The sequence below is a fragment of the Melanostigma gelatinosum genome, assembly GCF_949748355.1.
Source record: "Melanostigma gelatinosum genome assembly, chromosome: 21".
Classification (NCBI taxonomy): domain Eukaryota; kingdom Metazoa; phylum Chordata; class Actinopteri; order Perciformes; family Zoarcidae; genus Melanostigma; species Melanostigma gelatinosum.
In genome coordinates this window covers 16,811,403-16,836,558 of record NC_136654.1, presented here as the reverse complement: position 1 = coordinate 16,836,558, position 25,156 = coordinate 16,811,403, and the positions used below count along the sequence as shown (strand labels likewise).

The 25,156-nt window shown below is 45.6% G+C and overlaps 2 protein-coding genes across 5 annotated transcripts in view; one reads left to right on the top strand and one right to left on the bottom strand.

Moving 5' to 3' along the window:
• Positions 1-10,722, top strand: part of LOC306795293 (calcium/calmodulin-dependent protein kinase type II subunit gamma-like) — a 29,245-nt gene extending 18,523 nt beyond the window's left edge. The window contains exons 14-23 of one of the 4 annotated variants that reach the window (XM_079293761.1): positions 14-54; positions 764-847; positions 1,970-2,014; positions 2,125-2,170; positions 2,390-2,470; positions 4,773-4,892; positions 6,627-6,702; positions 6,876-6,970; positions 7,723-7,959; positions 8,132-10,722. In XM_079293761.1, the coding sequence (XP_079149887.1) occupies positions 14-54; positions 764-847; positions 1,970-2,014; positions 2,125-2,170; positions 2,390-2,470; positions 4,773-4,892; positions 6,627-6,702; positions 6,876-6,970; positions 7,723-7,955 (821 nt within the window). In that variant the 3' untranslated portion in view covers positions 7,956-7,959; positions 8,132-10,722. The remainder of the gene's footprint in view (positions 1-13; positions 55-763; positions 848-1,969; positions 2,015-2,124; positions 2,171-2,389; positions 2,471-4,772; positions 4,893-6,626; positions 6,703-6,875; positions 6,971-7,722; positions 7,960-8,131) is intronic. The other 3 variants (XM_079293762.1, XM_079293764.1, XM_079293763.1) reach the window with 3 other exon arrangements.
• Positions 10,723-12,925: 2,203 nt separating this feature from the next.
• The window catches only part of LOC306794712 (neurotrypsin-like), a 25,402-nt gene continuing 13,171 nt past the window's right edge, over positions 12,926-25,156 (bottom strand). The window contains exons 3-14 of the mRNA XM_079292896.1: positions 24,641-24,883; positions 23,455-23,593; positions 23,166-23,344; positions 22,909-23,056; positions 19,565-19,743; positions 19,095-19,236; positions 18,545-18,765; positions 17,666-17,807; positions 17,292-17,570; positions 16,607-16,729; positions 16,247-16,515; positions 12,926-15,682 (exon numbers count right to left, since the gene is read on the bottom strand). Of these exons, the coding sequence (XP_079149022.1) occupies positions 15,132-15,682; positions 16,247-16,515; positions 16,607-16,729; positions 17,292-17,570; positions 17,666-17,807; positions 18,545-18,765; positions 19,095-19,236; positions 19,565-19,743; positions 22,909-23,056; positions 23,166-23,344; positions 23,455-23,593; positions 24,641-24,883 (2,615 nt within the window). The 3' untranslated portion in view covers positions 12,926-15,131. The remainder of the gene's footprint in view (positions 15,683-16,246; positions 16,516-16,606; positions 16,730-17,291; positions 17,571-17,665; positions 17,808-18,544; positions 18,766-19,094; positions 19,237-19,564; positions 19,744-22,908; positions 23,057-23,165; positions 23,345-23,454; positions 23,594-24,640; positions 24,884-25,156) is intronic.

Below are 25,156 nucleotides of genomic sequence, written 5' to 3'. Positions count from 1 at the left end.
TTCTTTTTTACAGCATGCAAAAGTTTACTGAACAAGAAGTCAGATTCTGCTAAGGTAAGGACACGTCGCCCCCCCCTTCTGTTCTTTTGTCTCAAGCTCACATTATCTACCTAGTATTATGTTGAGGAATATCCTTTTCATGCAGTAATTGTTTTTGTCAGTTTTAAAAATAAGTTTTGGGGGTTTTTTTGGCTTAAATGTCCCATTTATTTCTGTAGGGGATTATGCGACACCGCAGGGTTTCTCAACCTTCCTTTGGCCTGTTTTTAGATCCCGGTATTCCTGGCATCTCATCCAAGTTTGAGAAACTCTGTTTAACTGTTATTATTTTCTCCAATTTCAGTCACAATCTTGTGTATTTGTCAGTTACCTTATTTGAATGGTGGTTTTATTCATTCACCTTTAGTCTGAGTCAGAGGTTTGCTGCTTCTCTCTTTTCCTAGCAGTCTCCGCCATTCTCTGCTGCCATTAAGTGTCTCCCTCCCCTCTCCTCTCTCCTCCCTCCTGCTTCCCTCTCTTTCTCCCCCGCCCCAGGGGTCTCTCTGTGCAGTTAAGTGGCAGAGGCATAGAGAGTCAGTGAGGCAGTTAAAAGGATGATCTACAGGCCGTTCTGTGGCACTCACCCTCTCATTTACCCTGTTGGCTCTCAGCAGCCTGGGAGCCTCCACCAACATTAGCCCCATTCACTAAAAGGCGCCTAATTCTAATGCTTCTGTGTGTGTAGCGTATGTGTTCACTCTGAGTGTTTGCGTTCTCGTCCCAGCCTTCTACCAACAACAGTAAGAACAGTATAGTGAGCGCCATCAATGCCCTGAAAGACACCAACATGGCAACCAACGCCCAGATGGTACAGTAGGCCGCCGCAGTGTTGGTTCCTGTTGCTTAGCCCGTCGTGCCTCACCCTCCATCGTCATAGTTGCTGCTTGGCATCCTTCATCTACCGCACAGGAGTTGTTGCGCCGTAACATCCCCTGAGCCGGCAGTACCCCTCTCTGACCATGTTTACCCCCCCCCCCCCCCCCCCACCTGAGGTGCACATGTGTTCCTGAATTGTACAAATATATATTAAACTTTTTGGAAATGATTAAAAATGCTCGTCATTACTTTGAAGCTCGGGCTGCACATGTGCACTCTTTTAGATACGCCGCATGGAGTTTATGTGATTCTATGCCTCTGAAGTGGCCCTCGTCCTGTACTGGCATGTTGTCATTTTAGGACGCTTTGATAGCATGCATTGCATATTTACATATTGTACCAGTATGGATACTTAACACACTGTCTGGTCAGGTAGTGCTTCTCAACTGGTGGTGCAGGACCCCAAAGAAGGTCATGTGACTGAAATCATGCTTTTGTCTAATCTTAAAATAATATCTGTCAGTCGGATAAAACAAGATATGTGATTGCGAGAGTGACATTTTGTAGACCAAAGGTCATTTAAAATAAATCATGAAAGAGATTGGCAGACAAATCCATGATTATAATAATTGTTAGCTGTGGCGCTAGATAAAACTGACTCGGCTTCATTACATTTTCTACATAATTGAATCAATTAATCTTAAGAAGCCCCGTGTGACATCATCGCAGTAGGATTCCAATTAAAGTCAATAAGTCGATCAACAGGAAACTAATCTGCAACGATCAATTCATCAATAAATTGGATGTTTTTGTTTTTTTAAGCAGAATGGCCAAATATTCACCGGTTCCAGCTTCTTTAAAAAACAATTTTTTTATGGGTTAGGTTGAATCTGATTTCAGTGTATTAATCAATAATGAAAGTAATCATTAGTTGCAGCCCTAAATGGCAATATCGATTCCTCAAACCAGTCCTTGGACTAACCCACTCCCATGAATGAGATGTAGTGTTGGGTCCTGACCCCGTGGCTCAGGCTTGGGTCCCAGTTTGAATCCAGTTGAGAAGCACCGGTTCAGGCTTCCGATGTGTTTGATTAACTCGTGTTCTGCATCGCAGGAGTCTCAGAGCACAGTGGTGCACAACCCTCCTGACGGAGTCAAGGTGAGATGTGTGTGTCCGTGTGAAAGCCAGAGCGTCTCAGGACTGGTGGAGCTCCAGAGCCGGCCGTGTTTAATTTCAGTATCTTTTCTCGCCGTCTCTCTGCACTCCAGGGATCAACGGAGAGCAACACCACCAACGACGAGGAGGAGATGAAAGGTAGGAAGCGTCGTCGAGTGTTTGTGTCCTTCTCATGTTCTTATCCGCTCACGCCTTCTCTCTCCCATCTAGTAAAGTGTGTGTATTTGACTGTAGTGGCTGGCAGGTGTGCGGAGATGCAACCCTAGTCTTGACTGTCCGCCTGTGGCGTGTGTGTGTGTGTGTGTATATGAATGTATTTTATTGTGTGTCTGGCTACGTTTTGTGTGTGTGTTCTAGCGGACATTTCGATGCTGAGTCAGAGCAGCGCCACAGAGGAGATGCCCCCACTTCTGCCCTCACCTCAAAGCTCACCTGCCAGTAAGTTTATCCATGGCAACCAGAAGCTATACGGGCGCCACTGGCAAGGACCTAACACTCCCTCCCTGGCTTTTTGTAGTCACTGGCGATCCTACATCTTTGAGCCTCCTCACTCTGATCCACCAAGCTGTTTTTGAGGGTTCCCACTGGTTTTGGGTTCGGTCAATTCTGGGAACGGCATAGAATTAGATAATAAACTAACGAATGATCAATAAAAACACGAGAAGTCATACGAGTTTTAAACGAACCTTGTCGTCTCACTCTTTGCACATCGATACGTGTGATTTTATTGTTGATGATTTGGCAAAAGTCTGGATTTTAAAAGATCCCAAAACGTTTGCTCGTCAAGATTCCACGTTGTCTCATGTTTGTGCGATGGTTATTGCGGAAAGTTTATTAACATTTAGATGGTACCAAGTCACAGCGTAACCTACTCTATGGTGTTCTTCAAGGTCTTGGTGTAGTAATATGAGTTTGTAGGGATTTTGAATCATTCATATCGATTCTTGAGTGGCCAAAAATGATTAGTTTTGCACCAAATCTGTGCAGCAAACGGTATCAAAATTGTAACAACTTGAGGCTATCTACCAATAATGATTCCTCATCCAGCACCAATGCTGTTTTTCCTGTCGTGTAGATCCATTAATACTGTAACATACAAACTGCACCTGAACCAGCTGGACTAAACCTCACTGTGCTCACAACAAACATAACTCGTGTTATAGGTCCCAGAGACACTTTGACTGAATTATGCTCATGAAGAAAAACCTCATTGAATTCTTCATCAGGGCCACTGTGGGAACCCGTGTGTGTGTGTGATGAGAGAGTGTTTGGTGATCACAGCATCTATCCCCTTGTCCTCCTAATGTGACGCCTCCTGCTGGAGGAAGCCTTGCTTACCTTGCAGCTGTGTGTCCTAAACCGGGCCCTTCAGCCCGCCTGACTTTCCTGGAACCGTGCACACCGCAGGGCATCGGGTTCCTCTTTGTCCTCCCATGTTCTCCTCCTACTCTGATGCTTTATTCTCCGTTATGTCCTTTTAATCTACTCTAATTTATTCTCCATTTCCTTCTGATACGCCGTCGTTATCTCGCCTCTTTCCTTATCTACACTCTCGTCTCTTGACCTCTCGTCGTCCTGCTCTCGTCAGACACGCCTGCACTAAAGGGACAGTCTAATCTCTCCTCCTCCTCCTCCTGTGTCATTCCTCCACTCCCGAAACATGCAAGGTTTCCCCACAGGCACAACTTGAGCTCGTAACAAACGGCGGCTTCGAGCCTCTCTTTGTCCGCCGAGGCTTTGTTAATGTAGCCGAGCGTTAAGAGCAGAGTTGATGTGAGCGGAGCAGGCAGTTGAGTGACTTCCACATCTGACAGCATCACAACCAGAGCTGCACTGATCTCTCTTCCAGCTGCCGTCCTGTCCTCGTGTTACCCATCTGCATGTCTGTCATAAACCCACACCGACTCTTTGTGTTCATTCCCCTCATTCTACTGAACACTAACCCGCATCCACGTTGTCTCCTGTTCAGTTTGGTCACATATTGTACTGCGCGTGTGTGTGTGTGCGCGTGCGTGTGTGAGATCACATGTTCGTTTCTGTCAACTTGTCATTGTTATGGGAAAATATGTCATGGTCTTATGCTTTAGGATTGAAGAATGTAAGTCTTTAAAAGTGCAGGCACAAAACCTATTTGAGTAGATGATTCTATCAGTTTTGCATCCAGGTGTTTTGTTATCTGTTATCTTGTTATCTGTTCTCCTGTGCATTGTTTCTGTCTTCAAAGATGGCGACACACAGGTCTAGATTACGGTACTTCCTGATGAGCATCAGCTGAAGAGCATGACCCTCTGTATGTATATGTGATGTGTGATGGTAAAACAGGCTTATTCAGAATCTGTATTTCTTGTATCTGAACTCTTTGATTAGGTCACAGTGACCCAATCAAAGGAAGCAGTATAAAGGTCCATGTATCTGACTATGTTGTCAGAGCACCTCTAACAGATGACGGCGATGTGTCTGTGAGACTGTGTTCTCTTTGCTTGCAAGACATGCATCTGACTGTGTTATTCAGAGCACCTCCTGCAGATGACGTGATGTGTCTGTGGGACAGTGTTCTCTTTGCTTGCAAGCAAATAAATTGACTATTACAACCTTGATCATTCATCCAGACTCTGTTTCATTTGACATTGATTTGTTAACACTGTAACACTCTTCTCCCGACCATTCATAGAAATATTCCACAACATCATCCGCCCATGTGTATTTTTCGTGTTCGTTGACCATCCGTTATGTGTTTCAGTTCCACCGCATGACGTAAAGCGCATGGCATGGAACAGCACGGGCAACAGCTCCTGCCCAGACTCTGAGTTCTCACAGTCCTCCATGCCTGCCGCTCCGCTAGGGAGCAACACGGAGCAGAGTAAGAACACGGTCTTGACTAACGCTTTTCTTGGCGTCTACGCACTGTAGCTTTCGCACTCTAAAAACCTTGCATCTCTGAAATGAAAGTTTTCTGCAGATAATATCCATCATAACGAGTCATTTGCGGGTGTTAAATCCTGAGAATTTCACTAAGTTTTACTTATTCTTGGTTCATTTTCTCCTGTGTTGAAGACTTGAAATGAGGCGAATGACTCCACATGTATCGGCTCGATGACATGGTTTTATGCGTGTTCAGGTCTCGAAAGAGTTAATTAATATTAACTGTAAGGAAAGAAGAAAATTACCAAAATAAGGTTGGTCACTTGAGAGCAGATGAATTTATATTTGTATGGTTCCACCATTAGACCAATACCAACAATGTTTGTTGGTCTCAATACTTTTTGGCTCCTCCCCGTCTGTGATCCAACAACAAAGACGTAAATCTTTAAAAATGTGTCTCAGATATCTAGATTCTCGTTTTAACTTTAAAGGCAAAGTAATCATCGAACAGCTGGCCGCTGTAGTGTTCAGGACACCTGACTGAAGCAGGATGTAGTGGTGCGTTTGTTGGGGACTATTTCCCGCCGTGGATTAATACACATGTCGTGCTCTGCTGAGTATTTAAGCCAGCAGGACCGTTTGTGTGGGATTGTGTTAACCGTGTTTTGGGCGACAATGGCGCTCCGTGGAACAATGTGTAGTCGGATCACTCCACTGTTGGTTTTGGTCTTTTTGGTGAGATTTAGTGACAATAGAAGAATATAGAATATCGCCAACCTTTCCCTTTGAGATTGCTCTTTGTTGAAGGCCCAGTTATGTAGTGTTGAAACGTTTCATTGATGTTTTCAATGGTGTGTGTGTGGAAAAGTTCCTCGAGCATTAGAAACCTCACTGATATCAGGAAATACTAAATTGAAGAAAAAATGTGCACGCCTGTGGTTTTGTTTAGTGGGAGACAGGAATTATATGAAATGTTTTTATTTATTAGTAAACCTCGTCGGAGGCAGCTGTAATTATACCTCAAAATATAGATCGATTTAATTTAGCCTTTGAAAGCTGCAAAAGTTAGTTCATGGTTGGTTCTTAATTCTTATAAATCTTAATTCAAAGTCCACTTACTGTCTTTTTCTGGAGCATTCTATCAGTGGATAGTTGTCACTTTGCTCAGCTGTCACCGTGTATCAAACTTTGTGTTTGAAAGCTCCAGAAAAAAGCAAGCAAGTGGTTCTTGAGTTTGCGCTGTTGTTTAACTTCGCCTGTTTTTTACGAGCAGGATCGTGTGTGTGTGTGTGTGTGTGTGTGTGTGTGTGTGTGTGTGTGTGTGTGTGTGTGTGTGTGTGTGTGTGTGTGTGTGTGTGTGTGTGTGTGTGTGTGTGTGTGTGTGTGTGTGTGTGTGTGTGTGTGTGTGTGTGTGTGTGTGTGTGTGTGTGTGTGTGTGTGTGTTCACACAGCAGGGAGTAGTGTTTAGTCAGTTCTTGTGTCGTACAGAAGGTGAGAAGCGCAGCGACAGACAGTGATGAGGCTGAGCTGCTTGGAACTGAGTGATGAGGTTAAAGAGGAGAGTCGAGCTGTAGCCACAGACAGACAGAGAGAGAGTCTGAGGGGAAGGCAGGAGCTGGAAGTGATGAGAGAAAATGTCATCAAGCAAAACCACCACATAGTTAAGTGTTGCCTCACCTCCTAACGGCCTTCTCACCATTTACCGTCCGTCTGTCTCTTGTTGTGTCTGTAGCTCGTAAACAGGAGATCATCAAGATAACGGAGCAGCTGATTGAAGCCATCAACAATGGAGATTTCGATGCCTACACGTGAGTACAGCTGTATAAAGGAAAGCAGCACGTGGCTCACTTCTTTATGAGAGAAGTGGAGTCTGTGATGATCCAACCGATTCATTAGAGCGGTCTTTACGTCGGCGCTTTGTCTTCTCTGGACTCTGTTTCACTCGTACCGTCTCACCGGTTCTCGTGCTGTTCTTTCTCAGGAGGATTTGTGATCCTGGACTCACCTCTTTTGAACCCGAGGCCCTGGGGAACCTGGTGGAGGGCATGGACTTCCACAAGTTTTACTTTGAGAACTGTGAGTACCTCCTCGTGTACACACACACACACACACACACGCCAAGTGAAGCTTGGGCTCAGAGGATCACCAGGAAGTATAGTCTGTTTTGGGGGAAATATTGAGTACATTTTTCTTGCATCTGCTAAATACTTAATTATTTAATTGGTCAATAACATGTCACTCCTATGTTCACAGAGCCAATGTGACTTTGTGACAACATTGTTTGTTTTGTCTGAAAAATAGCTGCAAACCAACAGATATTCACTTTATTGTCAACATAAAGAAACCTTTACATTTGAAATTCGGTCACGAGCAATATTTTTGGCCTTTTTCCTGATAAATATCTTAAAGATCCAGCGTGTAGGGTCAGTGGCATCTAGCGGAGAGGCTGCAGGAGAACTCCGGTGGCCTTCAGAAAAAAAAGCGAAAGGCTCTCTGTGGAGCCGGTGATTGGTTGAAAATGTACTTCGTTTTCCCTCGTCCCCTTTAAAGCAGTTGATGGGGTTTCATATTTTAGTACTTCAGCTTCCAAATGATGTGCAGCACAGATGTTACACAAAGACATGACTATCTTTCTCCCATTTAGCTTGAACAGCCATTCATTGTAGACTAGTATCTTTCTAAATAAAGTAATGACAACATTTCATTTGAAGTACCTTTCACGTAAACTCGACTTACAGAAAAGAAGCACGAACAAAAACGTTTAAAACCCTCAAAATCCAGTCCATCTAGTATTTTACTTGCCTTTCTCTCTCTGTTTTTTTTTTCAGTGCTAAGCAAGAACAGCAAGCCGGTGCACACCACTCTGCTCAACCCACACGTGCACCTGATCGGAGAGGACGCCGCGTGCATCGCCTACATCCGGCTCACACAGTTTGTGGACACCACGGGCCGCCCTCGCTCCAGCCAATCGGAGGAGACCAGGGTGTGGCATCGTCGCGATGGCAAGTGGCTCAACGTTCACTTCCACTGCTCTGGAGCTCCTGCTGCACCACTCCAGTGATCAGGTACTCCTCCTCACACACATTGTAAAGTCCCTGTGTGTAGGAACACCGGTTAACATCGGAGAAGACACAAATCTGACCCGCTTGTCTAGATTTGTTTAGATTGTCCTGTTTCTTAACTGACCCATAATTGACTTTCAGGCCCCCCCCCCCCCCCCCTCTCTCCCCCCTCCAGTGGTCCTGAGCCTCCAGTCTACTGGAGTGTGTGTTTTGGGGGGCAGTTTTTTTCAGCGAGCGTGTTTAAGAGGCACGTCCTCTGCGTGGAGTGGCTAGTGCCAGGAGCCCGGCCGGGCAAGATCGCATCCCTCTCCACGATACCAACCAATCCTGTCCCCCCTTTGACCTGCTGGGGGCCGGCTGAACACAAGACACCGCCCCCATGGGATGATGCATGCATCTGGCGCCTGATTGGAGGGCGAGTCTTCGGCCTCTATCCCTCCCCATGGCAGCCATCTTTTTTTCTGCCCGCGCGACATGAGACGTCCTGCGTGAGCAGAGGATTTACAGTTGAACTTGTGACAGTTTATGAGTATGAGTTATGAATATGCTGTGTAAATTATGACTAGATGTACCAGAAACCACCAAAACCCAACCAAGCATTTATATTCACTATCTAATAAAGGGAGGAACAGAAAGGGAGTGTGAGGTTAGCAGCTGAGATTTTGGACACATTTTTTGGCATTCTAGGGATTACCGGGTAGAAGGTGTTGTGCTCGTTACCCGGACGTTGATGTAAAGATGTAGGAGGTTTTCCCCCCCCCCCCCATCTGACATCGAGAGGGGTGAAAAAAAATCAAGTCTGCTCAGTCAGAGAACTTGATGACGAGAGAAACGTGATATCAAAAACATGAAGCACCAAAGTGTAGAACTTTAGGCTTTTTATGTGTTTTCGTTTGTGTGCTTGTTTTCCGACCGAACGGAAAGTCCTGCTGTTGGGGGCGGGGTTGTTTTTATTTGAGGTTGTGTGTTTCTCTTGGTTTAACGTCCTGTTCCTGTGAATGACCGGAGCCTTTTTTGTTTGTTGGTCTGACTGATCCGTTTATTCAAGGCTCCTTTTTTAAAGCAGCTGAGTTTAAAAAATCAAACACAAAAAAGAGGGATTTAATCGTGCAAGTTTAAAGCTAACGTGTGAACACGTTGTGTTGTCTGTATGCAGTGGAGGGAGCGAGTGGGACAGGGAAGGCGTCTGCGTTTTGCATGTTTTCCCGCCCCCCTCTCCCTCATTCACCCCCCCTCCCTCCCGCTCTCCTTTTTTCTCCCTCTTAAACCATTCCCTCTTTTAACCCTCCCCCTCTGTTTCTCTGCTTTCTACAAGGGCCTGGTTTGTTTATAATCACTGTAAATGCAGTGTATGTATAGTTCTATGTAGAAAAGTGTAATATATGTACATGTATCTAAGAGACACTCATCCTGTGCATCTGGGACACCGCCCCATGATCTCTGTGAACCCCCATCTAGTTTACAAACTATTTCCTCAACAATTTTTTTCATTTTTGCTTTAATTCTACTCCTTACAGTACTTCCTTAAGATATTTGTAGCTCTCCATCATTGACGATTTCCTACACACGAGTGGGGTACCGGATTTAGTCCCGTGGCCGTGAGACTGTTTTTAGAGACGGGGAATAAAACGTATAACGGGTTGAAAATAGTTTTACCCCTTTACTAAAAAAAACAACTTTTTAAACATAAAGACGTTCATCATAGTGTTCTTAACTCCTGATCCCACAATGCTGTGAGCAGTCTCTTTACATCATATGCACACACACACACACACACACACACACGGTGGTGTGTTTAGGCTTTGTAACATATCTGCACCACTGCTGTGTGACCAAGGGGCCAACCCTTGCTGTGCTGCTTAATTGTCTCCATCCATTCGCGACAGTCGTATCTTAAACCCTCCCTCCGATATCCCCCCCCCCCCCCCCCCCTCGTGTACCAACGAGTCCCGGCTCTTGAGATGTTTATTTGTACCTCTCTCTGTTGTTTCTCTGTTCCCGTGTTGCTGGTTTGAGTTTTTCCGTTGTCGTTGCTGTTAACTTGTCGTTTGGTAATTTGCCAAATCTGCCAAGCTGGAGTTCTGCACTCTCCCTCATACACAGGGGGAAAAAATCAAATAAAAGGGAAGACGGGGAGGAAGTAAAGACAACACAAATTACATGATCTTACATTGATCCGAACTAAATTATTTCTGAACGTAATCGAGCCACGGTGGTGATAAAATGGTGCCTGCTCAGTTGAGAGGAGTTGTGAAAGGCGGAGGAAGAGTTGGTGTGGGTGTGCAGGTCTCTGTGACCAGAGCGGGAGACCTCGTTATATGCATGTTTCAGTTACACATTTCTACCATGCACCTACCTGAGTAAGGATGGAGCCTCGTGTTAATATATGATATTTGCATCTTTTGAAATAAGAATATTCTCCATCCAGAATGTTGAATAGGTGACATGAAAAATATTTTAAAAAAATACGCAAAATAAAAAAAAGATTCAGGAGCCGTAGCTTGGTATGAGGCCCTCGATGTTAGCGTTTTCCCTGCGTTGTAATGATATATTATTGGGCTGCGCTTTCTCTCCCCCCCCCCCCCCCCCCCAGCCGTCACATGGATGCTGGAGTTTTTTTGCATGATCATGATGTACAATGAAATACAACCATGAATTGACGACTATCAAGTGTTTGTCTGAGTGTTAGTTGGTCTTCATCATAGCTTTGTTATTCTTCGAAATTGGATCTTAAAAGTATTTAATAAAAATACTATTTCAGCACTGGTTTATCTCTCTCGACTGGTTTATTTTCTCATCATTCTTGTCACTTTCACCGACTAATCTCTTCTTGGAGAAGCATCCGGTCCCTGATGATGTGCTCCATCCACTCCCTGACCACACGGTTCTGTGTTTACCCTGCGTGCTTTCTAACAACGTGGTTCCTGAACTCGCTCTCACACTTCGTCTTGTGCAACATACCTTTTACCGTCTGAGGGGACAAAAATGGATCCCCAAAATGACGGCCCTTTTTTGGCCTCTGCATTTTTGATCTGTTCAGCTTGGATTTCAGGATTTTCATCAGCAGCGTCTCGGACCTGAAATCACCAAATTTGGAGCTAATAGAGATGTGCAACACACGTTTCTGATGATGTAACGCTGCACCATTGATTGGTCGTGCTGAATATCTTGCCCAATTTTAGGAAACTAGTTCGTCTCAGGTGACGTTTAGCATTAAGACGCCGGCTGTTGAAGGAAAAAATGTTTTACTTGAGTAAAATAAACACGCATAGAACTGGATCATGTTTCTGTGGTTGGCTGGATGCTCTGAACACCACCCGACGTCACAGCTGGCATAATATTTGCCTTCCATACGTGTCTGTCATCACACAAAGTCGGCGTAAGCCTGAATAAAGCTGCATATCCTCCAGGGCCATTCTCTCTCTCACACACACACACACAGGATAAAACAATCGCTGCTGTCCATTAAACAGCATTGCTCCGTCTCACCACTTCAGCCTTTGTTCAGTCTCCTGTTGCTCTTATTTTAGCTGGAGTGAGCACTCTGTGAAGTGTTGAGTAATGCTGCAGCCTTATTTAAAAAAGGATTTGTGGTGTTATTTATGATGGTACCAGTTATTTTAAGGCTTGAGTACTGTGTGTGTCCATGGGATGTAGGACAGCTCCCCTCTGGTTCCTCTGCTTTCTGTGTGATTGAGGAGCTCAGCAGTTGGTTAACTTAAGACACTTGCACATTTTTCTAAAAGACACAAAAAGGGAGAAACTCTTGAGGGGATGTGTCTTGTTGGCGCTCTCTGACCTCCGACTCCTCGTGTCAATAAAACTAGAAGAGAAGCTGCCCCCAGAACGAGTCTCCTGAATCTAAATTACTTTTGACTTTGTCAAGGTTGTAAAGGATTGGTTCACCCCCCCCCCCCTCAGAGCTTAAACGGATGTTTCCAATCGTTTCTAAGCAGGTGCAGCACAGACTCATCAAACAGCTTTATGTTCTCAAAAACCATGAGAATGTGTTTTTATAAAACCACAGTAAATACAATTTGTAACCTTTCTGTTGCAGGTACAGCGAAGGGGATCGGTTGTTAACGTGTTCTAAGTGTTTTAGAAAAGGAGGTTTAATATTTAACCCATCTTTTGAAAACTAGGCCAACAGTAAAGTCAAGTTTTTATTTAATATTCCCACTGAGGAGGTTTCTCCTCGTTTTTGAAGGCCGAAACTATTTTTCCCATCGGGCCGTTAAGTCTGAAGCTTCAGCTGAGTTTTATTTCTCCAAATGAATGCTATCGGTTCAGTTTGTTAATCACAATTGTAATTTATCACAAATGTAATAAACGATAAAAATCATGGTCCTAATATAGTATGTCATTTAATGTATTATGAAAAAGTCATAGCATGTCGGAATAATTATCTGAAGAAGTCATGGTGTAGCATGTCGAAATGAATAATAATAATGGTGATACGTTTGCGTCCCTTGTACGTTTACTAATACAAAGTACATTTACGTACTTGTATTGTATTATTCAAATAACTGCAGCCTCTTACAGATATCGTCAACATATTTAGATTTCTAAACATTTAGCCGTGTCCCAAAAGCAGAGTCATTACTGCTCATTACAAATCACTTATTGTACAGTTTCCTATAAAAATGAGCCAATCCGCTGCAGCGGGGGTTTCCCTCTGATCCCCTGTTTTCAGAAGGGAACCACACAATAGAAAAGATTAACACGGCTCATGAGTGATGGAGAGCAGCAGATTTACATAAAGGCAATAAATCGTTGTGTAAGCAATCTTTTCAGTTGCACAATCCATGTATTTTGAGTGTGGGATGATGGCGCACAGCTAACCCTTTGCATATTACATAATCATCCTAATATGGTGGGTTTACCAGCATCAAACCAAGACAACAGAGTTAATTCGAGGTTATTCAATGAGAAAGAGAAGATGGACCACACCGACACTGAGGGCTTGTTCTCACCAGCTATATCATTTAATACTCAACCATGATTCAGCACATTACACAAAGGGACCAGTTCAACACGTGGCAAAGTAGGCCTGACGCACTGTACACTGCTCCCTCATCGTCCAGCCACAAACACACAGTATTTACATTAACCTACAGGATCTGCATGATACAACACCGATTCAAGGAAGGAGTCGTGAAAGGATTGAGTGAATGTACAGGATTACAGGACGGGTCCTTATCGGAGAAACGGCAGTCGCAGGTTACAGAGATGCGTCACGACACAATGGTTCACAGCACATAAAAGCACAAGTCAAGTCCGTACACGCGTATAGCAACAGTATAAAAAGAAGCATCAGGGCCGTGTTATCCAACGAGCCCTGTGAAAATAGAACAATGTCGCCATCTTGTGGTTAGATCGCACATCTGCTTAGAATACAACAGAACAGACAACATTTAACTTCAAGAGTTTGGGCTATCTAAGTCAGTCAAGAATGGATGCAGTGACACACACTATCTAATGTCAGGAACAGGAGTCTATCTATTCATCTGTCCGTCTATCTATCTAGAGCCAGCTGCTGGAATCGGTACAAAAAGATATGTTGCCACCCGACGGTGATGCTTATTCTGTACAGTTTAGAAGGACCATACCGCTGTTTTTGCAGGTTTTAGCCCCTTTACAAATGATATACACTGAATATAACTGCTGATGAAATCATATTTTCCTGTTTCAGCATTTTTCCGTAGCTTTCACTTTGGAATAGAAATCAATTAGCAGACTCTTGAGTTGTGTAATTCATCACGTCAGCAGGATGTTTTCCTCCATCACTGTTGTCGAGGTAACGCAGGTCAATTGATCTGAGAACGAAGGCTCAACAATAACGTGACTGACAGAAAATAAATGCTGATTTAGCATGTACTGTGATAGTTTCAACAGTCTGTTTCCTGGTAAGTCAGGGAATAGTTTTGAGAATAAAATGAAAGGGGGTTTAATATGTTCTACTCTCTACATGTGTTGAACGCTGCTACTTTCTAATAAGACCTCCATAAAGGGATTATATACATTGTAAGTAATGACTTTATTCATGGTTAATGAATGATTGCTTTTCGGTTTGCTGGTTTTATCTGGTTGGCGAGTCATTATTATTCAGAGTGTTACGCCCTAATATCAATCCTGCCATTATTAATGTTAATAGGTCATTAATAACAAAGATCTGTTTTGAATAAGCCAAAAGCAGAAGTTAGTGAATGTTGATGAAAAGCCTGGCAACTCAAAAGCTGCTCTATAAGTTAATATAGTCAACAATTTATTCACCATTAATACACATTTTAAAGCTTTTTGTAAAGAAAACGATACACATACTGTAGATTGAAAGCTCGGTTGTGTTTAAGGGTTGTAGGTTCTGCACTTTAACAAATTTAATTCACCTTTTGATGAAAAACAGTCAGCTGTAGCGTATACATCATTAGTAATGGGAATAAATACACTAAAACATGAAGAATAACCGGTACGGTCCTGAGTAAAATAGCTTAATCAAAGGTCTAAACAGCACTTTCACCAGTAAACGTATAAGACAACAGCCTGAAGAGACGAGCCCTGTTGGAACATCTGAACCGTGACATCTGATGCAGGAGTTTGGGTTTAATAAGTTAATAATGTTGGCGGGACAACGATGATATGCAGCCAGCCTGTATTCTAGATCTTCTGGCGGTTAGTTTGATGATTTGTATTATTAGACACACACAAGACATTAATGGGTGAATTCTTAGCATAGATTCTTGTGTGAACATCTTAGAAATATCCCCAGAATATTTATTTTTAACACGATTCTCCTTAAAATACATGCCATGCTGATTTTTTATTTTTTTTTGATATTCAGATATTGGGTGAAAGGCCCCGATCAGCATGCCAGGCTCAACCTAAACGTTGCCGACCCCATCAGTCATCGCTCGTCTTAGCAACAGGCTGTAACTCACATGTAAAGCAGCGTCGGGAAGGTCTGCCCACGCCGCTGTACCCGGCCAACGATGAGCAACCGCAAACACAACACTGAGTTCAGATTTTGAAATGAGCAGAGACGGCTGTTTGTGCTGACCTAAATTAGGAGCGTCTTTCTTTTCTTTTAAAGTTGACTTTTGTCTTCCTTTAAACCCTCTGTTCCTCCTCCTCAGGGGGGGTCACATGGCACAGATGGTAAGCCAATGGCACGGCCTCAATCAGACCACAACTTGTGCGTTTGTGTCGGCATCCCCTACGTGATGGGCATGTGTGTTAACGTGCGGGTTGGTGTGTGAATGATGACTGTGTTTCTGTTTAAGATCATTGATTTCATTTGTTTCCTGCTGATTGCGTGCGTGTTTGAGCTTGCCGTGCGTGTGTTCCTCGTGTGTGTGTGTTAGGTCATTGTCAACACGTGTCAGATCTTCTTGCGTGTCCGTGCGTGCCGTCGGTTCCTCCGGATGTGCTCGTGCGTTGGTGACTTCCTCGATCCAGCTCCTGAAGCGGCTGACTCGAGTGTAGAGCGCGGGAGACGGGGGGCCGTCGCAGCCGTAGCCTCCGGCGACGACCCCGGTGAGGACCCAGCGACCCGACTCCCCCTGACACACCAGCCCACCTCCAGAGTTGCCCTGACAGCTGTCGTCATGGAGGAGGCTGGTGTCCGGAGGGCTGCCAGCGCACAGGGTGCCGTGGCTGGAGAAGCTGTCGCCGTAGCGCTTCTTACATTGCCATGAGGACATCAGAGGGACCCAGGATGCAAGAACTGAGTCTGCGAGAGAGGATGGACGAGATGGTGAAAGGAGCGACAGGTCAGAAATACTGACAACCGACAACAATGGATTGACTCAATCGTATTTGGCTCCTGATTTCATGGCATTGTATCAAGCAACAAGACTAAAAGTCTACAGCCTTCAGCTCTGAGAGGCTGTACTTAGTGAGGCTTTGAGCGAAATGCTAACGTCAGCATGCTTACAATCAGTAGGCGATTAGAGGGAGGATACCATCCCTTATGTTAGCTAAATGATCAAAATGCATGCTCTTTGTTAACCTGCCTTTCTCCCTCTCCATCCTCTAGTAGCAGAGAGAGTGCAGGAGCACAGGGGTTGTTCGTCGAGTCTGCCTGACTCATACCTGACTGAGCTTTGTGCAAGTTAGAATCTCTGGCTCTGAAATATCAGCAGCCTCACTGTGCTGCGTGCTGAATAATCCACGGAGCTGTCCGTGGTGCTAGGTAGCAGACAGATTTGCGATTGCAACGTGTTCTCTACAATCTGTGCATTGTTTGATGTTTAAAGAGACATGATTGAAGTCAACTGGAGTGGAAAACACATACCCGGTCCTGTCCAGCCAGCAGTGACCATGACAATGCAAGAAGATGGAGTCGTCCCTCCCGATGCTGCGTCCGCACCGGGGAGGCACGCTGCGTTGGTGTCTCGGTCAAAAGTCAGACAGTGACCCTTGGTGCTGGGCAGCTTCAACAGAGCCAGGTCGTGGCCGCCGCTCTGACCCTTGAACTTCCTGTGAACCACCACCTGCTCCGGGGTGAGAGTCTGCGCCGAAGCCCCGACACGCACCACGTACCTGGACGGGTCGCTGCCAAACCTGCGGGGAAGGAGGGCGAGAAGAAACGTCAGGTGGATTCACACTTCACGGTGTTCGGTGGAGTGGATTTATAGTTCAGAGTAAGATTTACCTGCTGACACAGTAGGCGGACGTCAGGGCCCAGCAGGGGCTGATCAGAGTGCCGCTACAGAGAGGACCGCCGTGCTCTTCTTGAGACTGAAGCCACACTGACACCTGCCACGGCCACGTGGTGCTGACGGAGAACAGGAAGAGATCTCAATCAAAACTCCTTTCTTTGAGTTTCTGAAGGCAGGCTGCGCTTTCTGTCAACTCATCAGCCACATAAACGATTGTGTAGCTGCTTATGGGAACTGGGAGGCAGCAGCCGACATGAATACGAGCAGGAGGTCAGTAGAGGCTCATTGCAGTAATTTATTTCAGCTATTTTATCGTCGTATTTATAATAAAGTATTCACACTTTTAAAAAGATGACTGCTGCGGCTTCATTGTGAGTCGTGAAGTCACCAGGACAAAGCCACAGATGTAATTAGGGAGGCAAAGTTTAATCGATGAATCGATCAACTATTCAATGAATCCATTGGGAGTCATTTAGAAATTCACTGATTCCTTGTGTCCTAAATCTGATTTTTTTTACTCCTGTATGAGAATGAACTGAATATCTTTGAGGTGTTAACAAAACATTTGAGGACGTCATCTCGGGCCATGGGAAACACTGATCGGTCAATTGAGAAAATAATCGTCTGATTAATCCCCGATAATGGTTCGGTAATACCAAATGAAGTCGTAAATCCTACCTGAGCATGTTTTCCTCGCCCTGGTTTCTCCTCTTGCTCTCCTCCTCCCCCAGCTTCCTCCGCCCACAGCTCAGCTCTTGGGGCTTGGCCTGGACCGCTGACTCCCGCGGCGTGACGTCACACCTGACTCCCGCGTCCACCCTGCGTCTGCAGCCCCGGACGCTCTGACCGAGAGACGGACACTCTCCCAGGAACTCCTCCTTCCCTGTGCACCTCACCTGGTCCAGGTGGATGGGCCCTTTCCCCTGCCCGAACCCTCCGGCTGCCACCGCTCCACCGCTGAGGGGGGAGAAAAGTGTTTTTTTTGGTGTAATTAAAAAAACCTCGAAGTATTTAAAAGTAACTCTGTCCCTTTCATACGTGTAAATATTAACCTGTGTCCAAGCTGTCTGCACACCACGGCTGCGTTTAGGTCGTTCCAGCCCGAGTCACAAATACTTCCCCAGTCACCATGGAGATACACCTCGACCCGACCCGCCTTTCTGCTGCTGCCACCCACAAGACGCACCAGGGGACCTGACGGGAGAGAGACGCACACATCCCTCATTCATATGCACGTCTGTGCACCTATACTCCAGTCTACACGCTCACAGAGAGAGAGATACGTCCACTGACGGTGTTAAATGTCATCTGCAGCCACGGGGCCTCTTTATTCGGCCTCTGTTCTCATTCTAATGGCCTGTGTGTCTACAGGAGGCCCAGTAAACACCTCTTTATTCTCTCTGCTGTCAACATGTGGCATTTAAACTCTTTGAACAGAGCGAAACACTGATGTTTTCACACTGAGGTAATGATACAGCGCCACAAAAGGAGACGGAACCCGTTTGATTTTTTTCACAGATTAGATGGAAGCATCTTTTGCACGCTGATGATCAATTTGAATAGAACTTTGTCTGAAGTTGAAGTGTGAGGCAATTTCTGCAAGGGTTTAATAAAGTAAAGTAAACAGCTCACAGCCCGGCATGAGACCAGCACTCTACAGGGACAGCTTGCCCTTTTCATACAATATGAGTTGCCACCACACTTCTGCAGTGCAGTGCAATCATCCTGTTGTTTTTGCTGGTTTCTCCCATCCCTCATTTTTGTCTTATTATCTTTTGCAAATGAAAAAAAAACTCAAAACAATGTAACACAGACAAAACAAACAAAACTAAATTGCAATACAGAAGAATGAAAAGGGTGAATTGGCCCAGTTCGCACCCTATTTCAAAACAGATATCCATGCCGGGCTTAATCCCGGTCTCATGTCTTACCCGTGGAAGGTGCGATAACCGGCACTTCATTGGTTTCTTGGCTGGATTGTCTCCTGCAGCGAACACCAACATCCTCACTGTGTGAGCAGTCGGTGCGGCCCCAGATGCCGTGCGGACAGTCCAGCAGGGAGGTCTCCCATCCCTCACAGTGGACGTCGTCCAGGAGGATCAGACCGATGCCCTCGCCGAACATCCCATCGGACACAACCTCAGCGTGACCCCTGAAGGTGGAGAAGAGGTGAAGGTTTGTAATGTGGACACCAAGTCCAAAAAATACGCCTCTTCAGTTTTCCCTTTTCCAGATATAAATAACACATGGAAATTGATGCAAAGTAACATCTCTGTTGGCTTTCATCATTTAATGATCATCATCATCATTTACCTGATTTCTTCTCAGGTTTTAAATTGATGATCAACAAATGTCAAATACAACTAATCGCACGAATTGTCTTTGCAAAACGTCTGCTGATGTCTCCAGACCACTTTCCAACACAAGCAAAAAGATGAGTTTGTGTTCAGTCGTTGTGCATCTCCTCAAGTGTTTCCATACCTGTAGCCCAGCTGTCTGCAGACCACCTCTGCATGCTGCAGGGTCCAGCGGTCGTCGCACACCGTCCCCCAGTCACCGTTGTGGAGAACTTCCACCCGACCCTCCCAGGGACTGTCTCCTCCAACCAGACGCACCACACCATCTGAAACAGGTTCATATTGTGGCTTTTATAAAGATGTAAGTATTGAAGTTTGACGTCACAGAAAATCCTTTCAGCAAACCTGAAGCAACGTTATATTTTTAGATGCAAACACGAATGTATCATCTTGCATTCATTCCTAATCGTATGTTACTTTGATGAACAGCTGTTATTTCATGCCAGTAGATATGTTACTCCTCAGTTCCCATAAATCCTGCTTGTCACTAAGAGGATGTTGCTGCTTCATGCAGTAATGATTTATTGATGTCCAGCAGCTATAAATAGCAGCTTGAAGCCCATCAGTGTGTGTGTGTGTGTGCTGCACATGTACCTGTATAAGGGCTGCAGGAGACCCCAGCATCCTCCATGTGGTCACAGTTGTGCTGCTCCCAGTCTCCATGGGGACACTGCTCCAGAAAGAGCTCGTTTCCCGTGCACTTCACAGCATCCAACAGGATCGGGCCTGAACCCTGACCAAAGTGAGCCCACGACCAGGCCTTCGCCACACCCCTGCAACACAGATATGCACCGGGTTTTTATTTGTTTCTTCAAATGTTGGCCTGATGATGGCTTAATTTGTTGCATGTCATCCTGAGGGGAACATGAACATCTGGATGACATTTCATGGTCATCCCTCTGACAGTTTTCAAACATAAATGTCAACCTCATGGTGGTGCCAGAGGAAAAGTCAGAGGATCACCAGAGTTACGAATACACTGTTCGGGAATCGGGAATGTATGTCGACCATTCCATGGCAATACGTTCAAAAGAAGTGAAGATATTTCATCACCGCCCATCGAGCCACAACATCAGCATGGCTACAAACTATAAACCGCCTCAGGTGCATATTGGTTCTACACTTTAGATTCTATACTCCTGACTGTTGCCCAGTTCTTACAAAAGAAAAACACTCTAAAATATCCACAATAAATCAAATCATCCAAATAAATAATGAACGAACATCCCACAAGGATGTGTAAGTGGTGATTATTACCCACTTCAATTCGCCTACCAGTCCGGCATCGGGGTGGATGACGCCGTCATCTTCCTGCTGCACAGATGCCTCTCTCACCTGGAAAAGGCTGGAAGCACTGTGAGAGTCATGTTCTACGACTTCTCAAGTGCCTTCAACACCATCCAGCCTTTGCTTCTGAGGGACAAGCTGGAGCAGACCGGGGTGGACCACCACCTCACTGCATGGATCCTGGACTACCTCACCAACCGTCCACAGTATGTGCGGATACGAGAGTGTGAGTCAGATCCGGTGTCCTGCAGCACAGGGGCCCCACAGGGAACCGTTCTGGTTCCATTCCTCTTCTCCATTTACACCTCAGACTTCAAACATAACTCTGCCAACTGCCACCTGCAAAAGTTCTCTGACGACTCTGCAATCGTCGGCTTCATCTCCGCCGATGATGACAGAGAATACAGGGAACTAAACCAGGACTTTTTAGGATGGTGCCAGCGGAACCGCCTCCACATCAACTCCAGCAAGACCAAGGAGCTGGTGGTGGACTTCCGCCACGGCAAACGCCCTCCTCCGACACCGGTGAGCATCCAGGGACTGGACATTGAGGTCGTGAAGTCGTATAAGTACCTGGGTGTTCACTTGAACAATAAACTGGACTGGACTGACCACGCTCACGCTCTTTATAAAAAAGGACAGAGCAGACTCTTTCTGCTGAGGAGACTGAGGTCTTTTGGGGTGCAGGGAGCACTCCTGAAGACCTTCTTCGACTCCGTGGTGGCATCAGCCATCTTCTATGGAGTGGTCTTCTGGAGCAGCAGCATCGCGGCAGCTGACAGGAGGAGACTGGACAAACTGGTGAGGAAGGCCAGCAGCGTGCTGGGGTGTCCACTGGATACTGTGGAGGTGGTGGGAGACAGGAGGATGATGGCGAAGCTCTCATCCCTGATGAGCCACGCCTCCCACTCCATGCAGGACACTCTGGCAGCTCTGCACAGCTCCTTCAGTCACCGGCTGATTCACCCCCGGTGTCTGAGGGAGAGGTACCGCAAGTCCTTTCTCCCCGCTGCTGTCAGGCTGCACAACAAACTGCTCTCGGTGGACCACGAACACTTGAACACGAACACTTGAACACTTCTGATCACTTTAATTCACTCACCTGGTGCAATATCTAATCCGTGCAATATCCAATACGTTTAAGTATTATCTTATATTTTATTCCGTCTGTATATTCTGTATATACTGGTATATTTAATACTCTTCTTTACTGTCTTATTTTATGACTGTTTTACTGTTTAGTTTATTATATTACTTGATTTGTATCTTTTATTTTATTTACTTGTGAGCAATGCTGCTGTAATCCTGTAATTTCCCCACTGAGGGACTAATAAAGGATTATCTTATCTTATCTTATCTTATTTATTGATGCTGAAGTGCTTCAAAAGGCAGTTCTGTGTGTGTGTGTGCTTTCCTGCTCCTGAATCAAACTTTACTGAGCAAAAATAAATAAATCAATCAATTGTTTTTGTTTATAAAATTCAAATCCACCTCTATTCTTTTCCTGTAATGTGTTAAAATATTTAACTCAGGGGCATAACTATCCAGTAAAATGAGAAGTGGGGTAACTAACTGACACCAACCATCATTATAAACCACATTTTACTGTTAACTCGTGTAGAAGCAAGTAGAACAATATCATAGTAGGACTAGGATGTCAGTTGGCAAAAATATAAGAACGTTTAAAGTGCGTAAATGTTTGACACGCACGCCTATTGAAGGAAAATAAAACGATCCAGGTGGGGAAAAACAAATCACTTCATTTTGTCTTTAAGTGTGAAAGCGCATCAGTGCCCGTGTGCAGCTGTGTGAGAACCTGTGCATCAGCATCAACACATCCATTATTCAGAGGCACAAACACAGATGGTGAGAAGTCCCACTGCGTTAGAGGAGATGAAATGCAACCTAATGTTGAACACGGAAGGAGTTATTTCTCTTCACCGCTACAACGCCATCGTTTATTTGACACTCAAAGTTGTCTGGGATGTTACATCTCCTCTGCAGGGGAAACACGCTGTGTGTGTGTGTGTGTGTGTGTGTGTGTGTGTGTGTGAGGAGGGAGACACCTGCAACAATTCAAGCATTATCTACTTGAACAGACGTGCCTGTCAATATTATTTCTTATTCGGCTTTTATGGAGAGTGGCAGCTCTTGAAAGCTCCTCTTCTCTAAAGCAAACGGGTCGCTGTTGGTCAGTCCAGGTCTCCATCACTTTCCTGCTCTACTCTCTTGCTCTCTGCACTCCACATGTGGTTGAGCTTTAACAAGGAGGCTTTTCTATACTGACGGCCAGTGAAAGAGGACAATAAAACTGACTTCGTTACCTCTAAAGTTGACTAAAACTAAAACTGTTCGGGTTTTCTTTGACTACAAGACTAAAATGCCCAGACTTTTAGTCAACTGTAACTTAAAAAACAATACTAAACAAAAGTAGCTGCAAAAATGGACATTTCTTTAGAGGGAGCTTATGGGCTACAGAAAGTAGTGTGCGATGGATGAACACATTGTCGGCTTGAATGCAAAGCACCCTCCACAGCTTTAAGTGTGATTTAATGTATGAACCCCGTAGTTAAGGGCTGCTGGTGAGGGATGTGTTGACACATATCTGTGGCTTGGTGTGAAGGTGTGAAACGCCACTGATGCGTACGTACCCGAAACCCAGCTGTCTGCACACCACCTCAGCGTCTCTGTCGTCCCACTGGTCGTCACAGACGGAGCCCCACCTTCCTGCGTGGAACACCTCCACTCGACCTTCGAAGTCTTCCTCGCCTCCGACCAATCGCAGCGGAGGTCCGCTGCCTGAGAGAGGACGGAGGAATATGAACGGGTCCAAACAGCCGTCTCCTTTAGAGAGCATCACATGTTACGACACAGTGTGGCGCCTCTCAGGTGTGGACGTCTCACTGACCTTCCGGTGGCGCGCACACCGCCGCTGCCTCGTTTCCGTGGCTACAGTCGCCGGTGACGAACGTCCGGCTCTGGCATTTACTGATGGTGTTCTCGTCCCCGCGGCAACCCAGGCGCTCGTAGTGGAAGAGGCCGGAGCCGGAGCCGAACTGAGACTGCTGCAGCGCCGCGCCGATGTCACTGTTAGAAACAAGAGCGAGAGCGAATGAGTCGGAAGTGGTGGAACTGGTGGTGAATGAGGATGGGGTTTGTTTTGGGGGGGGGGGGGGGGGGGGGTCTTCTTCTCGTACCCGAGGCCCAGCTGCCTACAGATCACACTGGCGTCTCTGTCGGACCAGTGGGAGTCACACACCGCCCCCCACTGGCCGTTCAGATACACCTCAACACGGCCGCTGCCAGAGGCCGAGCTGCCCACCAGACGCGCTGCACCTGAGGAAAGAAAAAAAGGCCAGAAAGAGACGAGATGGTTCACAAATCAACAAGCAGCGTACGATAACATATCCACCAGCAGTGCCACACTTTCATAATCTAGTAATTGTTAATTGGGTTTTTTTTGTTTTTGGGGGGGGGGGGGGGGGTCACTTTGGGGCTGCAGAACGAGCTGTAAACACAACATGACATCTATAATCAAGCTGTTATGACGCTGAGAGACTCGGTGCAGTACTCGCTCTTCTTTTAGCTTTGCTTTGATCGACATTAACTCCTGAAGGAAATCTCTGGCTCTTTCGATGCTAAATCCTTCACTCGCTATGTTCACCTACAGTCGCTACTGTTGTCCGTCTGCTCTGTGCTGCAGAGCAGGAAGTGTAGCTGCAGTGTTTTTGTAGGTTTGTCTGTTTTTGTTTTTTCGCTGAAAACAGCTGCCTGCTGCTGCTGCTGGAAACAAGGCTTATAAGAGCAGTTTGTTGGCCAGATAACCTAAAAAAAAGATTTTATTGTGATATTTCTCTGTGGCTTTGACACTATGAACAATCCCTCCCACATTACAGTCGTCATTTAATCTTATATTATTGATGAGTGCACCTTTAAGCATAAATACACTGTTGTATATCATTGTAAATTGAATGTCTTTGGGTTAAGAATGGTTGCAATGAATTTGCAGACGTCACTTGATAAATTGTGACCAGCATTATTCAAATGTTTTACAAACCAGTGAGTCCCAGCCTCTTTGGCATGTGACCCCCCTACTTGGTCAGAATTTGCATAATGTGTCGACAAGTTTTGAGCGGATGAACCAAAGATTGGTTTTCCTCTTTTATAGTGTTTTATAGCGTCTATTTCAGAGGACATCAGAAGCAAAACAGTGTCTCACAAGAAAAAAAGAACCAGAAAACATTTCTACATTTCTACATTTCACTGTTCTTTAATAATGCCTTTTGTTGCGTATCTGCGTGTTTTATTCTAAATGGTAAAGCGCTGTAACTTTGTCTTAAAGGAGTGACATCAAAGTGAATTGCTGGTGGTCTGTGGCCGTACCCTGGTGGCAGTCGCAGTAGGCCCATCCGATGGCTCCAGAGTTCTGTCTGAAGAAACACCAGGGGTTGGACTCCCGGTCTGGGTTCCTGCAGTAGCTGTGGTCGCCCAGCCCTCGGCCCGGGTACTGCATGACGTAGTCTGGAAACTCGGTCCACTTCAGACAGGGGGCGCCAGAGTCCGTCTGAGACACGGTGCCGTTGTAGTATCCCAACTCTGTGAATCCCTCAGAGCAGGACAGAGGCACTGCACAGAAGAGAAGGAGGAGGGGGGGGGGGGGGGGGAGAGTGAGTCTATGTTGAGGAAGATGGGAGAGTGAGATGTTTTGGATGAAAGGAGGAGGATTTTGGTCAGAGAGGACAGTGTGAATAAAAGGCGGAGGAAAGTTTGGGAGGCAAGAGGAGTGGAATTCTCTTATTCAAGTCTTAATTATCCCCATGTCTGTATTTTGTCTGAGCATAAAGGCTTACATGGATTCTCACATGCTGGCCACTGCCACAGCGGGATCCTTCCTAATGC